At 44.9% G+C, this 15,201-nt stretch overlaps 1 protein-coding gene across 1 annotated transcript; it reads left to right on the forward strand.

Moving 5' to 3' along the window:
• Nucleotides 1-1,346: 1,346 nt before the first annotated feature.
• Nucleotides 1,347-15,126, forward strand: pak6 (p21 (RAC1) activated kinase 6). Its single transcript, XM_011619230.2, has 9 exons — nucleotides 1,347-1,826; nucleotides 8,679-8,926; nucleotides 10,281-10,922; nucleotides 11,447-11,980; nucleotides 12,478-12,611; nucleotides 13,030-13,156; nucleotides 13,233-13,358; nucleotides 13,437-13,571; nucleotides 13,739-15,126. The coding sequence occupies exons 1-9, from the start codon at nucleotides 1,772-1,774 to the stop codon at nucleotides 13,904-13,906; spliced, it is 2,169 nt and encodes a 722-aa protein (XP_011617532.2). The 5' UTR covers nucleotides 1,347-1,771; the 3' UTR covers nucleotides 13,907-15,126.
• The last annotated feature ends 75 nt before the right edge of the window (nucleotides 15,127-15,201 follow it).

Consider the following 15,201-nt stretch of genomic DNA (forward strand, 5'->3'; position numbering starts at 1 on the left):
TAACCCTAAACCCTAACCCTAAACCCTAACCCTAACCCTAACCCTAACCCTAACTTCAACCTGTGTGGTATGTGTTGAAATATCATTTCGCCACATTACAAGTTGAAGTCTATATATACTTATTTTTCTTGATTTCTCTTTTCCCTTTCAGGGTCATGGGGAGGGTGCTGGAGTTTAGCAGCATATGAGTGAAGGAAGGGTACACAACTCATTCGGGAGTGTACACCACAAGGCTTTATATGAGCATTGGGCTGTTCGGAGCCTTGCCGCACTTCCAGTACAACTGCCTGCAAATCTAAATATCACAGACAATAGTTTCATAGTTTCTCAATAATTAATGTCAGATATGACATTTAGGCCTTTCCTGGTTCTTTCTGTGGCCCTCGTAGACTTCAGGACGTACAGTTAATGCCTCATTCGGAAGGCAGGACTCGTGATGAATGTGATCCCCCAATCAAGATGCCTTTATTGTTGTTTATTGATGCCCACAGCTCTGCAAAGGAATTTGGAAAACTATGCAGCGCAGTAAAACTTGGGCACGTCAGTGGAAATTCTCTGATAACAGATCTGAGGGAGGGGTCATCTACAGCAGGCAGATCTGCTCTTGTTACGCAGATCGCTTCAGCTGAGCCTTTTCCCCCTCGACTCCAGCATCATTATTTAAGCTCATCCCTGCCACACTGTCAGTGCCCTGCATCGCTCCTATCCAAACGCAACATATCACACACGTATGACCCAAATCCGGCGCACTCTGTGAGACATTTCACCATGGTGCATTTTCCTGCTTTGAGCCATGGCTGAATTATTCAGAAAATGTCTGGTGAACACTGAGGGAAGGCTTCAGTTCAATAACTAGACTGTTTTACAGATCACAAATAAAATTGTGAAGATGAGGACTGCATCCTTTCAGAAATAGCTGCACAGTGTGCCCCCCTCTCTCCATTTTTACACACACACACACGCACACGCACACACACAGTAACCCCTCATGCCATCTGGTATCCCTGACCCTGTCACTTCATTGATAATGCATTTGACTGAGGAGCAGGTGAACATAACACCCCTGTGTTCTCGTGTCAAGCACATTACCTGCAATGAGACTGGATGGGGGGGGGGGGGGGGGGGGGGGTAAAAGCTATCCCAGGTGATGAGGTGTAGAGAAGCCTCTGCTCCTCTAACAGCCTCTAGAAACCATCTTAAACACACACACACACAAAGAACGAGAGAGAGAGAAATGCACACATTGCTATCAGCTCTTTTGCAGCCCAGTGAGAGAGTGTGAGGAGGCGGAGAAAGAGGGAAGTGATAAAGAGAGAGAGAGAGAGGTAAAGTGAGGTGGGAGGGAGTGTTTAAGAGAAAGAGACGGCAAAGCAAAGAGAGAAAAGGAGAGGGGGGATGGAAGGAGCCATATGGGGCCATGATATTCTCTCCTCCCGGATGCTGCCTCTCCTCTACATGGCTTTGTCGCTCCTCTGTACGGTCAGATCCGTGTGCCCAGGAGCAGGCACCGTTACTCTGACCAGCACTCAGCCACGGAGCCGGAGATGAATCAGCCCCAACAAAGAGCATTTGAGATGGCAGCGTGCGCTTCTGCCTGGAGGGAAGAACGCATCAGGCTTTCCCAGGCAAGCGGCAGCCTGCAGCGTGCACTGGCTTGAGAGACAGCCTTCCTCTTCGTTTTGTGTGTGGGAGAGAGAAAGAGCGAGAGAGTGTGTGTGTCTATCCATGTGCAAGTGAATGTGAGTGTTACAGTGTTTGTGAGCGTGTGTGTATGCACACTTTGGCTTCCTGGAGGAGAAAAGCTCCCCTCATTCCTACACAGCAAGGTAAGGGAAATTATGGCTTTCCTCTCTTCATTTAAAAATGATTTATGCTTCCACAGCTCCTTTTCTCTCTCTACTGTGGGAGGGGGGTGGAAATGGGGAGGAAGGGGGCTTAACGTCATTGATAAAGAGCAGGCTAGTGTGCACCTTTGGAAGGCATCAGCTGTGGTGGACGAAGAGCAGAAGGACGTGAAGGAGCTGAGCGAAATGCTGCAGCTGATGTGCTGATGTGGAGTATAAAGAGGGGGGAGAAAAATTGTGTATTCAATGATGGGCTGCATCGCTGAAGAGGAGCCTTCACCTTCTGCTCACCCTATTCTCCACAAAAATCCTCTCTCCCTCTCTGTCACTCACATGCCCTGCTTCTGTCCTATCCTCTACAATGATGCAACAATCCCTGAGAGGTTAGCTTCCCTGAGATGGTGCACACATAACAAATACCTCACCTCGGCTGAGGTCTCAGGTCAACATTCTGGTCCTACCAGTGCACGAGGCTTCACGGTGCCACTATTTGCATGCACTATCAGCAAGCTGGTACAGCAAAGGTGATATGACATATTTCCACCTTTTCATTCTGCAGCTAAGCAAACTTATAGCTTGTATAAGCGTGGGTGGAGATGTTTGATCTGTGCCGTGTTTGACCGCATGTAAGGAGTTCAGAAACTAGTCGCCTCTCCCTGTTGTCCAAAAGAAATATCTAGTTAGTTTCTTTAAAATCCCTTTTACCATTTCCATAGAGAGATGCCTCAGTGTTAGTGTAGCTCAAATCGCGCTCGCTCTCTTCACGCTTGCTAAAGTGTTGAGCTCACTTGACGGCCTCCAGTCAAATGTCAACAGTGATTAACGCAGATTAGACCGACAGGATTCATACGTCTGATAACGATGTAACTCAGGCATTCCTCAACCCGCCGTGTCTCTGAAGTTTCTCATTGATATTCAAGAAGGATTAGGCAAGGGTAGAGGAGGTGGCAGAGGAGGTCTCTTTGGTGCATGCACACTCGCAGCTGGATAACCGCTTCGCTGAGGAAGATGGGAACGTTCCTCTGAAGACGTTTGTATCGTTCGGAGGCTTTGTTGTGGCGCCCATCTTGCTTTCATCCTCATGCGTGCTCGCAGTGCAACGCAACCTCGTACATTTACTGGGACGGCGACAGGACAGAAAGTGATAGGAAGCTCGCACTCACACAAACATTAGAATGCATAAGGATGCAGCACGCTAACACAGCGTATGAGGTTCTGCGATTGCTTTTTTTTTTGAGGAATGCTCACGTCTCTTTCATGCCAGCCCGTTCCAGTGATGCGATGTAAAGCACTGAGGATTAAAACAAGCTTTAATTTAGGACAGCATCCCATCATTCCTTTCACTGGGCAGAAACGGCCCCCATGCTGGGCGGCAGAGGAGGGCACCAGGTTGGTACCGCGAATGAGGCTGAAGTTAAAAATGTCCAGTCCTTTGTCGGCAGAAGAAGCAAGCTGAGGCCTGAGCTAAAAAAGATATCCAAATCAAAGCCTTTGCGAGCACATGCGCATACAGTAAAGCTTGCACCGAGGCCTGGAACATCAATAAATTAGACCCAAGAGAGCAGAGTTGGGCTTGTACGATTGGTCCAGGATAATCATATGTTCTTATCAGTGCAGCGTCAAATTCTTCAAAGCACTCGTGAGCGCCAAGAGCATCTTTAATTAAACACTGTGGTCAGTGCTGCATTTAGAGCACCTACTGTTCTGGTTCCTGCCCTCCGTGTCTGGATTCTCACACTTCCTGTTAAATGATCTGGTGATATATTAACAGTCGATAAAAGGCTTCGGGACAAATATCGCCTGGTGACTTTAGGAACTTTGGACTATAATGTCGTTTGTTCTGGAGAATATAATCAACTGACATTTTATTTACTTTGCCATCCTGCATAATATGACCCAGTATGTGACACCGTTTCATATTTGCTCTGTGGTGCCACACTGCTGGAAATCCAACTACATTAGATTCAATAAAATTGTAAAATATAAACAAATTCAGACTACATTCATCTCCAACTTTCATTTTCTCTTCCACAGTGCCCTCAGAAACCTCCGCCCTTGTTTTTCTTATGTCTTGACCTCTCATTTCTTGTTTCCTTCTGTCAATATTAGCACAGGACTGTGCACTCTGCAGATGCCTCTCTTGGACTGACAGCCCACATTGGTGGGCATGCACATCATTCTTTTAACATGCACTTCTGATCCTGAGGCCTTTCCTTATTCATTTGGCACATGGAAAAAATGACAAGAAAGATACAGTTTTGAGTAAAATGAGGACACGTTGCTACAAGTTAGATGACATTTGAGAAAAGCTATCTGAATCTCAATGAATTCTGTGTTTGAATCTGGGTCATCTCTTCCTGCGGTATACAAACTAAATGTAAATATAGAATTAATTCATATGCTGGTGATTTTGATCATTTTCAGCCTCATTGTTCATTGTACTTGGCACAAGAAAAATACCCTGGAGTGTTTGACTGAAATATTTAATAGAGATTGTAAAAAGAAAACAAAAAAACAAACGTAGTCCTTCGCGGACTCAAAATCAGTCAGCTGGAAATGTTATTTAGGGTCGAATTCAAAAAAATCAAATCAAATCAAGGGAGAAATCTCCAGGGCATTTGACTGGTAACTATTAAAAAATGTTGTAAAAATGCAGTGACACAGATGGCATCTAAAGGGCTCCAGAGAATTCGACAGAGAGCTTTTATTGTCATTGTTTTTAATTATTTAAATATACAAACAAATTGAAAAAAATCATTAGTTGGCCTTTTTTGGTTCTGAACCCAGTAGCTCCCCAAAACTTCCTTAATTAAAAGTTTATCCGTTATATATAATTCAGTTTTTAAAAAAACAACAAGTGGTCAAGGGATTAAACTTTATCCCCCAACAGGCTCTGCAGCCTCAAGGCAAACCCCCCCCCAGCACGCCCCCCCTGGTCCTCTGTCACTGTGTCTCAGTTCAGGTGCTTTGTCATGCATGATGCGCCAGACCACTGGCATGAAATATGCAGGGCGCTACAGTTTTACAATGTCATTGAATGCAGCGTGTTACATCACTTTTCATCTCCTATTGACAGTCTCTCTGTGTCTGCAGAGGTGACTTGAAAGAGAAAGTAGCCATAAACTTCAACTATAAACGCTACCCTTGTGCTCTCAGGTCACGTTCTACTCCCGCGTACCTTTTCCATGTCCTCAGATGCCGTGTGTGTGTGCGTTTGTTTTATAAAGGACAAGGAAAAGATGACCGCCCAAGACCCCCCACCACCACCACCACCTCCCTCCCAACTCCCCAGTGATGCAGTCTCATTACACTCAAAGGGCAGAACGGACAACATAATGAAGCTGATAGAGGACCAATCTTTCAACACCCCCCCCCCCCCCTCCTAAAATGCATACATAAATAAATAGAAACAGTTCAGACCTTGATGCTATCTGTGCTTATGTGAAACCCATGTAGCTTTCTATAATTCAGTGCAGCTGGATTATGCCTGAACATGCAATGACTAACACAAAAAGAGGATTACCTCATCTCCACCATCTCTCACCCTCACCTCACTATTTTGACATGAATCCTGCAATAAACAAGTCTTGTGTGGGTGTGTGTGTGTGTGTGTGTTGTGGGATGGGAGGGGGTGATGGATCCTAAATTTAGACCAGTGAACGACTGAACACCACACTAATCCTGCAAGCACAGTCACCTGCGCTTCCACGACATTTCTGTGTGCGTGCCAGCAAAAAAAGATAGAAACAAAATCAGGGCAAACAGGGGGGGGGAGGAAACACACTCAAGAGAGCTCGGAGCATTGAGCAAATCCAATAACTCGCGCATCTCTCGATCCCTTCCCACTCAGCCACAACTCCGGCTGGAGGTGATTTTAGCACGAGAGCAAATTAAACGTACTCGCGTCCCTCTTGTCATGTGGAAAACCTGAATTATCTGCCAACATCACGTCACATCACGGGCTGGTCAAGTTAAGATGAACTGCTGCGATCAATTGTTGATGCTGCGGTCATGTTCAGCAGCTGCTCTATTCGCACTCCCAGAAACATCCGCACGCTCTGTCATCTCTCCTGTAGAGGTTTGTGCTGAGTCGGAATGTGCGCGGCGGCCTGAAGCAAACGTGACGTGACGCAGGATTTCACAAATACATTTTGAGGTCATTTTCAATAGCGGGCTCCTTTTGAATACTATGGAAATAGAAAGAACAAATAAAGCCCCTTTTTGAAGTGACATCATCCTTTGGCACTTTGTACCCCTGACAGCAGCTGGCTTAGTTTTGCCTCAGCACTTTGATGGATTCAAGACAAGCCACTGAGGCATAGGGTCAAGTCCCTGCAGTTTATTGATGTGGCTAGGAAGCTTGATTATGCACTGTGTAAGTTCAGCTTTGTGTACATATATATATATTATACAGAGAGTTGGAATCAATAGCACATTGTTATCAAGATGTTTGTTTGCCGGATAGTTTGGCCAACACAGCGGGGTCAATATGAGGCCAATTGCATGTGATTAAACCTTGTAAGTCAATAAATGCATCAACTTTTCAATCCATTACACTCAGGCTTGAACCAGCAATCTGATTATATGTGTGTTTTAACTGCTTCTGGACCATTGAAATTCAAACAGGGCTTTGGAACTTAATGGTGATATTAACGGGATATTTATTATTATTATTATCCCACTGGACTGACTCATCTTTTGATGTAGAAGCATGCTAAGACCGAGCTACCCCAGTGTTTCTGGCAGTGGAGGACTGTAGCATTTGACTCCTGAGTAAATATTGATTGATCTGCTTGTAAAAGGATACATGAGGGCTATGTGTAAATATTTATTCAGGCATTGGAAACATCTGCACGATGAACAGCTATCCAAGCAGATAGCGTTTTAGGCTACAAACATGGATCATAATCATCAAATCTTTGGCTTCTTTTCATTTTGAAAGCTGACTCTCGGTCTTTCTAGTACATATGATACAATATGTCTGATATAATTTTGTCTATTTATGCTTCCTGAGAGTCCAGAACACCATAATGTCCCTGTCAGATGGAATTAAAGTCCTTCTCAGCACCACATTGTGTACGTGGGGAGAGCACAGGGTGATGCGCTTATGCAACACTTAGCAAATTAGCCTTGTGATGATATTATCCTTGGAGGGTGACATTATTTTTGCCGCTCACTCCCTGACAGCTCACAATATGACTTACCCCGCCTCCCTGTAATGAGGCAGGTTTAGCTGAAGTGATCAGCAGGCCTGACCTCCTTACCCTGTGCTGATAGGAGGGGGCGAGTCTTGTCTTGTTTAGCTGATTCCATTTAGAGCCATGCTGGTCGGAGGACGGAGGTGGAGTGAGGAGAGGCTGTGTGATCTCCCGCTGAGCTGCGGATGGCTGCAAACTCATTTACTCAGCTCCCACCATTTCACAGCGCATGATGGGAGATTGCGTCTGAGTTTCCAGATGCATCTTCCGGGCCTCCACAGTGGGTAGATAGACCTTTGAGTGCGACATCCTGCTTAAAGGAGATGATGACTCTTTAAACATGCTGGGGGCTGTGCGGTGGCATGATGCAACCTGGCTCTGAAATATTCATATGTTTTTATGTGAAATTAGCAGAATGGCTGCGGCTAGACTTTGTACTAAAGGTACTCAACCATCCTATGAAGATTGTTTTCCAGGTGTAACTGATCAGTAATATTGTTTCCATTATAAACTGTATTATAGATATTTACTATCACCCCACCAGTTCTTTTCTACTAGACTGAGCACAGATTCTTTTCAATGTAATTGACTACGCACTTGACCTTCTGTGACCTTGAATGGAGTAGTCAATTTTATTATGTTTGATCTTGACTAGTGAAATTGCACAATCTGACAGAACAAATGTAGAAATGTCTCTTTTCACCCTTTTGCACACATCTGGAGCTGCATGAAGTATGCATGGGGACTCCAAATTGTTAAATTAAGCATATTTTGTCACTTGTGTCCTCTTTTGCTGAACTGTAATGGCTGGTTGAGCAGGCAAACCAACAGTGCGGCATTCTTATGCCCTGAGCTAATCTGCTAGTAAGGCTAACCAGAATGTCCTCTGCAGCAACATGAGACAACATTAATGTTAATGAGACTGGAGTGATTATCTCTTAACGGCAGCTGTGCTGTCATGGAAATGAGATGCACGACATTTATATAATTCCATTCTCCTAAATGAAAATTAAAGCCCAACGTGCTGTTAACTCGGGCTAGTGGCTTACCGATCACGCGTCGGTCCATTCATGAATGAAATGATTATCCTCACTGCAATCAAGGGCACGCGGGCTAATAACGAGCACAGAAGATGGAAGGGTTAGGAAGACTTTATGAGGGATAGCCTGCCATGGCATATTTGCGTGGATCTGCATGCGTGTGCATGAATGTGTGTTGCATTCCTTGTGCTGCTAATGCACTCAAAGCCCATGGGCACCGGCCAGCTCGACCGCACACTCATCAGTTAAATGGCACAGAGAATGAATAAGCCTTAATTGACCAGATAGCCTTCATTACACACGTGCTTTCAAATCCATTCACTGTTCTTAGAGTCATTCTAAGAGCTACAAGCTTGTGACTGTCAGCAAAGTAGTTCGGAACATACACATTCCAGACTTGGAACCGCTCTAAATGAGGATATTCCCCCCCCACACACACATGGAAAGATAATCTGTGACACTTGAACTGACCTGACTGGAGCGCAGAGGCTCAATTAGTGCTGAACGTCAGTGAAACTGGTGCCATTTGCTTCTATTCAAATGTTGAAGCATATACTGAGCACAGTTTATGATAGGCTGAATGCTCTTCTCTGCAGGGACATTTCCAAGAGGGCACACTGTCACCCCGGTGGACCTGAGGATGTTTCGCAAGAAGAAAAAGAAGAGGCCTGAAATATCAGCGCCCAAGAATTTCGAACACCGCGTCCATACCTCTTTCGACGCCAAGAGGGGCTGTTTCGTGGGTCTGCCGACACAATGGCAAAGCCTGATAGAGAACCTGCGCAGGCCCAAACCCATGGTAGACCCCTCGAGGATCACAGAGGTGGAACTGAGGCCAAAGAAGGTACATCATCGCCTCACAGCCTCATGTCAGGTCTTTAGCGAGCTGTTATAATGAGAGTTCACTACAGCTTTTTAAATGTCAGGGGAAAGAACAGATAATTCCATTAGTGCAAAGGATTCAGTCCTGCAGAGACATCCTGTTGAAACAGAGAATGCAATAATCCTTTGATGACTTTTGGCTTTATCTACTGTGAGACTTGGCTAAGCACCCTACTGGGTACACTGACTGCACAATGTTGATTGCTCAATTGGGCCAAAACGTGTATTACTCCAGGCAGTCAATTAATGGTGGCGCAGATGTCAAGCAGAGGAGATAAAAAAAAGTGCAGGTGCAGCAAAGAAAATGCCAGCCAGTAATAAAGTCTGCAAATCTAACAATGTACACGCTTCAATGGAGCCTATAGCTGATGTGAGCCTCCAGGAAAAGAAAGAAAAGGCCTGAGACAAGAGCAGCATTATTAACCTTCTGACATGATTAGTGCAAATCAATATCAACAACCATCATGTCAGCTTGTATTTGAGCTTTAACGTCAAATTAGGGTGGTTGTGCTGCTCACAACAGAGAAAATAAAACGCATTGATTTGAATTTCTCTTCTTACACCCTGACTTTGAGAATGTAGGGGGGAAAGAACTAATCAACGAAAGTCCAGTAACAAAGCATTATTATAAAAATAGCTTTTTCCAAAAAAAAAAAAAAGGATCTCACACCAAAGCTGTTACCAGCTGCCTTCTCTCTCTGAGAGGTGCCACAGTGGGTGGAATGTCAGTGACCTTTACCCCCCAAGTGCAGATGTAATGGCACTCAACCAAAAGAAACAAGAAATGCTGTTGAGTGGTTGTGCAGTGAATAAGGCTCCACCCTGTGAGTGACTAATAACCCACTAATGCACTCTGTTAGATCTTATCCTGTATTTGATCTTTCTCTGTCCAGACACGTTGAGGCGCTTCACCTGGGCTACAATATCGTACCAGCTGAGTAATCGGCAGAGGCTGAATGAAAATAGCAAAAACTCATGTATAAACTAAAATCTGAAAGGAAATGCCTGCTTTTATGGCAATGGATGTGCTTTATATATAAATATAAATGTTTAAATATTCAATAATCTGTGTTTTTTTTTCTGAAAGAGAATCAGGGTCACATTACAAATTCAGATTGCTTGAATTCCTGAAGAATTTTTCCGAGAAACTTTTATTTTTTGCATAATCTTCTAGTTTGTCAAAGTAAAATAATGTTGGAAACAGTAAAATTAAACCTAAAAGTATCTGAATATAATCTGGAGCTGTTGTTTTAGGTAGGTTAGCCTGCGGCACGTTTTTTTCCGAGCATTGATGATATGACCGATTCCTCTTTCAGACCATCGTGCGCGGGAGCATGATTGGTCACGGCGACTACATAGCAGCCCTGATCAACGACATGAGCCGACTGTCTGTGACCAGCTCTAATTCTTTAAGGAAGAGCAGCCCCTCAGCCAGGAAGAGGGCCCAGTCTCTAGGAAGACTGGGGGAAGTCAGTGAGGGAGACCCCTACCAGTATGAGAGCCTGACTCAGGATGACGAAGAGGAAGAGGACGCAGCTCAGGACCACTGGACGGAAAAGGCCAGGAACATCCACAGTGAGACCAACACACCCTATTTGGGTATGAAAAAGAGCATCACTTTGCAGCCGAATGGGATCTTACCCAAGGCCAAGTCAACGTATGAGGTCGGCTCACACCCAGTCTCATATCAGAACATCCCAGTGCCAAGTTATGGAGCTTATATGAGTGGTGAGCTGAGCAGCCCTCAGGAGAGAGTGATATGGAAGAAAGATTTCCAGCTGCCCAGGGGAATGCCACCAAGTCAGAGACCTATAGCTTGTTTTTACAGCCCTGCGATGACGTTACATCAGCCCCTTGGAGACCAAACACCAGTCAGTAGTGAAGCCCGACCCACTCTACCAACGTACATGCAAACGCAGAACAGCCCCGGGCGGCCGTTCTCCTCCTATGACCTGAAAGTAAGTGACAATAACCTCTTCTTTTGAACATTTTATTTATTGGGATTCCACTTTCTAGCCGCATAAAAGCACCAGACAGCTTCTGAGTCTCCAAGAGCAAAATAACTGACAGTTCTTTCCTCCAGCATTTCTCCACATCCTTTTGGCCATCCGGTGTACTCAGAATGCATTATTCAAACATTAAACCGGGACACATAATTTTGCATTACTATATTTATACCAGCAAGTTTTTGCAGGGTTTCTGAATAAGTTAAATCATACTTGTTCTATCAGTTTCATTACTGGGTTGTAGAAACCAAGTTGGCATATTTTCTCTCAGTGATGATTCAAAATTATCTAGATTATTTAATTTTATTTAATATCAGCAAATTATTAAAACATTACCGTATCTCTGTGTTGGTTAAATCGGATGAAGTGCAGCCAGAGTTTTGGCAAACAAGTTGATTTCATTCAATTTTACCACCAGGCCAACCATCTTTTAGGTCTCTCTGAGTGTCCATCACCCTTTTGTCTCTTATTTCCAGGCTGAACCGACAGTTAGGTACCATTCGGGCTTCCTGCCCACTGGCACCAGTAGTCCTCTCGTGGGGGGCATCCTACCCCAGCGGGCAGTGCGCTCTTCAGCGAGCTACACACTAGGCCTCTCTCCTAACATGGGAGTGAGGCCCACAGGGCCTGAACCCTTTCTCAGACACTCTGGCTGCCCCAACCCTCCCTATCCTAGAGAAGACAGCCCCTCCCAACCCCGCCCCTCACCTACAGGGTCGCTGGCCACCAGTCCACCGGGCATGTGCTCCCCTGCCTTTAGACCACCTCAGCATCCCTCGCCAAGGCCTCCGCCAGACCCACCCAAGGTGACCCATGAACAGTTTAAGGCAGCTTTGCAGATGGTTGTAGATAAGGGAGATCCGCGATCCTACCTGGACAACTTTGTGAAAATTGGTGAGGGATCCACGGGGGTGGTTTGCATCGCAACAGAGAAGCACAGCGGCAGGCAGGTGGCGGTGAAGATGATGGACCTGCGGCGGCAGCAGAGGAGAGAACTGCTCTTTAACGAGGTACGATAGCTAAAGTAACGCCTCACAAATCACACCTATATACTGCCACGATATTTAGAGACCTGTACATAGAGATGCATAGTTGTTCACGTCCTACATGCTGTCAGAATCTTTATTGAATCTAGTGTGAACTAGCAAACATCTTAAGGAGGGTTGACAGTTGTAAAGACCACTGTGATCAAAAGTGGGCCAAATTTAAAGTGCCATTAAGCTCACGTTGTCCGGAACTATACCTGTTAAGTGTTGTCTATGACTAAGCCTCACTGTACCTTTATTTGCACAATCATGCCGGTTTCCTAATCACTATAAACTACTCATGTTCTAAATATGTTGCACAACTCCTGGGGTAAGAGAAGGTTATCTTCTGGAAAAATGTGAGGGATTAGTTCAAAGGACATTAATTAGTGAAACTACTGCTAAAGAAAACTTATTTGCCAACTTAACTTAAGCATGCAATTTTTTTGTGAACTTACTTGTGACGATATTTTGTCCCACAGGTGGTCATCATGAGAGACTATCAGCACCGGAACGTGGTGGAGATGTTCAAGTCCGCGTTGGTGGAAGAGGAGCTTTGGGTTATCATGGAGTACCTACAGGGTGGAGCGCTGACCAACATCGTCTCTGAGACAAGGTGCGGACACAGATCACTACAGTGGTGCAGTTTTGCTTTCAGAAGTTATGATATCATCTTTAAAAACATAAATGGCCACCAGGGGGCAGTGCGGTACTGAACGGTGAGTGCAGAAACACTGTTCGCTTAATTCTCCTCCTCCAGGCTGCTTTTCTGTCCCACATACCTGATTTTCACAAACTAAATAAATCACAGAAAGAAAAAGCTCTTACAGAAAATGTCTCTCTCTAAAATATGAAACAGGAGCTACAAAATGTAAAGCATCCGTATAGGTTTAAATTTTCCTTTTCAACACGAGGACGAGTGTTGTTTTTAGCTGACACGTTGCCTTTAATGCTGTCTGAAATGGTTAAAGAGTTTGTGTTTGGCTGTAGAAATGAATAAATGCTGAAGACAGCTGCTTGTTTGTGTTTTGCAGGCTGAATGAAGAGCAGATTGCCACCGTATGTGAAGCGGTTTTGCAAGCTCTGGCCTATCTCCATTCTCAAGGAGTCATCCACAGAGACATCAAGAGTGATTCTATACTGCTCACATTAGATGGACGGGTAGGATCTGTTGTTCACCTCTTTTGTCTCTTTATTTGTTTGGCTCTGTTAACATTAAAGTGCACGTTCTCTGCAGGTGAAGCTCTCAGATTTTGGTTTCTGCGCTCAGATCAGCAAGGACATCCCTAAGAGGAAATCTCTTGTGGGGACACCCTATTGGATGGCTCCTGAGGTCATTTCCAAAACACCATATGGCACTGAGGTGAGGAAGCCAATATTTTCCCTGCAGGGGAAATACAACAGATCTGACACGTAGCGTGACTGGTTGATGTTCGGCCAGGTGGATATATGGTCAATGGGCATCATGGTGGTGGAGATGGTGGACGGAGAGCCCCCTTATTTCAGTGACACTCCCGTCGCAGCCATGAAGAGACTAAGGGACGAGATGGCTCCTACAGTGCGAAATGTCAGCCAGGTTGGAAATAAACACACAGCACATAATAACTTAAAAGACTGTTGTCCCACATTCAGGCTAAATCATGTAAATCATTTGTTTAGCATCACTTCTACATGAATTTTAATATAAGAAATGCTGCATTTATTGGAACCAAAAACATTTACTTATCATGTTTGATGGTCTAGATCTCCCCGGTCTTAAAAGATTTCCTGGACCGTATGCTTACCCGGGACCCCTTAGAGCGGGCCAGTGCCACTGACCTGCTCGAACACCCCTTCCTGCTGCAGAGTGGCTCACCTCAGTGTCTGGTCCCGCTGGTGGAGCAGTACCGTAAGCGCATGTCCCGATGCTGACCCCGATGGGCTCCCTCTAACACCAACCTTCAGTCTCACCCGTCCAGGAACCCGGACAGGACTAGAACTGGGATCCAACTCGTCTAGCACCCAAGCCAGTGGGCTATGGGCTTCAGAGAAGCTGACCCACATGGCACACAGCTGCCAGTGTGATGGTGGCAGAATGGGTGGCAAGATAGCGCATGGACCCTGGGCATGAAAGAAGCACTTTAGGAGTGAGTTTACAGCAGCATGTCGTTTTTCACCTCTCGGTCGTTCGATCCAATATTGATTGGCCTTCTATACAACGGAATTCAATAAGACACAGGGTGCATAAATCAATATTCCACGTAGCTGTAAGTCAACATGCAACTTCCTCTCAGAGAGTGTGGTGGCTGTATCTCATTAATGACCTTTAAAGTTACCTCTGTACAGTCACACTCCCTGTTGTGGAACCCTAACCATAGTACACGACCCAAACCCCAAAAGTGAACTGTTTGCATGGCTGAATGGAGGCGCACCTGGCCCAAAGTGAATGCTTGAATAAGTATCAAACCCATGATGTGAAAGACAGTTCGTCGTTGTTAGCATCACAAATGGGTAGATGAAAGCCCAGCTGCTGCTAATGGGCTCCCAGAACGTCACCAACGCCACACTCTTCTTTTTCATATTTATTTTTGAGTTCCAAAATCTGTTGTTGGTCGTTTCGATGTGAATACATTTCATCAATTATGTATTAACTTCAAATATAAAGCAGATAAGTTAATAATGTAAATACAAATGATGAATATTAGGTCCTGCTGAGTTACGGCAGTAATATATATGAGACAAATGTAATGGAAAGGACGCACGTGTGTGTGTGTGTGTGTGTGTGTGTGTGTGTGTGTGTGTGTGTGTGTGTGTGTGTGTGTGTGTGTGTGTGTCAGTGTTTGCCTCTGATACAACCCTGTTTCTATTGTGAGAGAGTCTTTTTAAAACACAGGATCTGTGTGTTGCTCTTTAAAAAAAAGATGTGTGTGGTTGCATTTGTTTGCCTAGGACAAGCACACAGGTTCTGGCATGTGATGCTGCAGGATGTCCGCCTGCTGAGAAACACTTTGCACATAGTCTTTGTACTTAAACATGGATACCTGTTGACATGGTTCATGTATTTCTATGTCCGCGTGGGTCATTCACAACAAAGAGAGTTACACATTATAATTTTGTATCAATCGATCAATAAACGATGCATACTAGACTGACTTGATCCTGGACTGTCATCATTTAAACACACACACACACACACACACACACACACACACACACACACACCAAAA

This window comes from Takifugu rubripes, chromosome 2 (assembly GCF_901000725.2).
Source record: "Takifugu rubripes chromosome 2, fTakRub1.2, whole genome shotgun sequence".
Lineage (NCBI taxonomy): Eukaryota > Metazoa > Chordata > Actinopteri > Tetraodontiformes > Tetraodontidae > Takifugu > Takifugu rubripes.

Excerpts from the sequence above, each read along its gene's own strand:
- pak6 (XM_011619230.2), top strand. The coding sequence starts at position 1,772 with ATGCACACTTTGGCTTCCTGGAGGAGAAAAGCTCCCCTCATTCCTACA. Across the intron at positions 10,923-11,446 it reads TCTCCTCCTATGACCTGAAA|GCTGAACCGACAGTTAGGTA; the intron begins GTAAGTGACAAT and ends TCTTATTTCCAG. Across the intron at positions 11,981-12,477 it reads GAGAACTGCTCTTTAACGAG|GTGGTCATCATGAGAGACTA; the intron begins GTACGATAGCTA and ends TTTGTCCCACAG.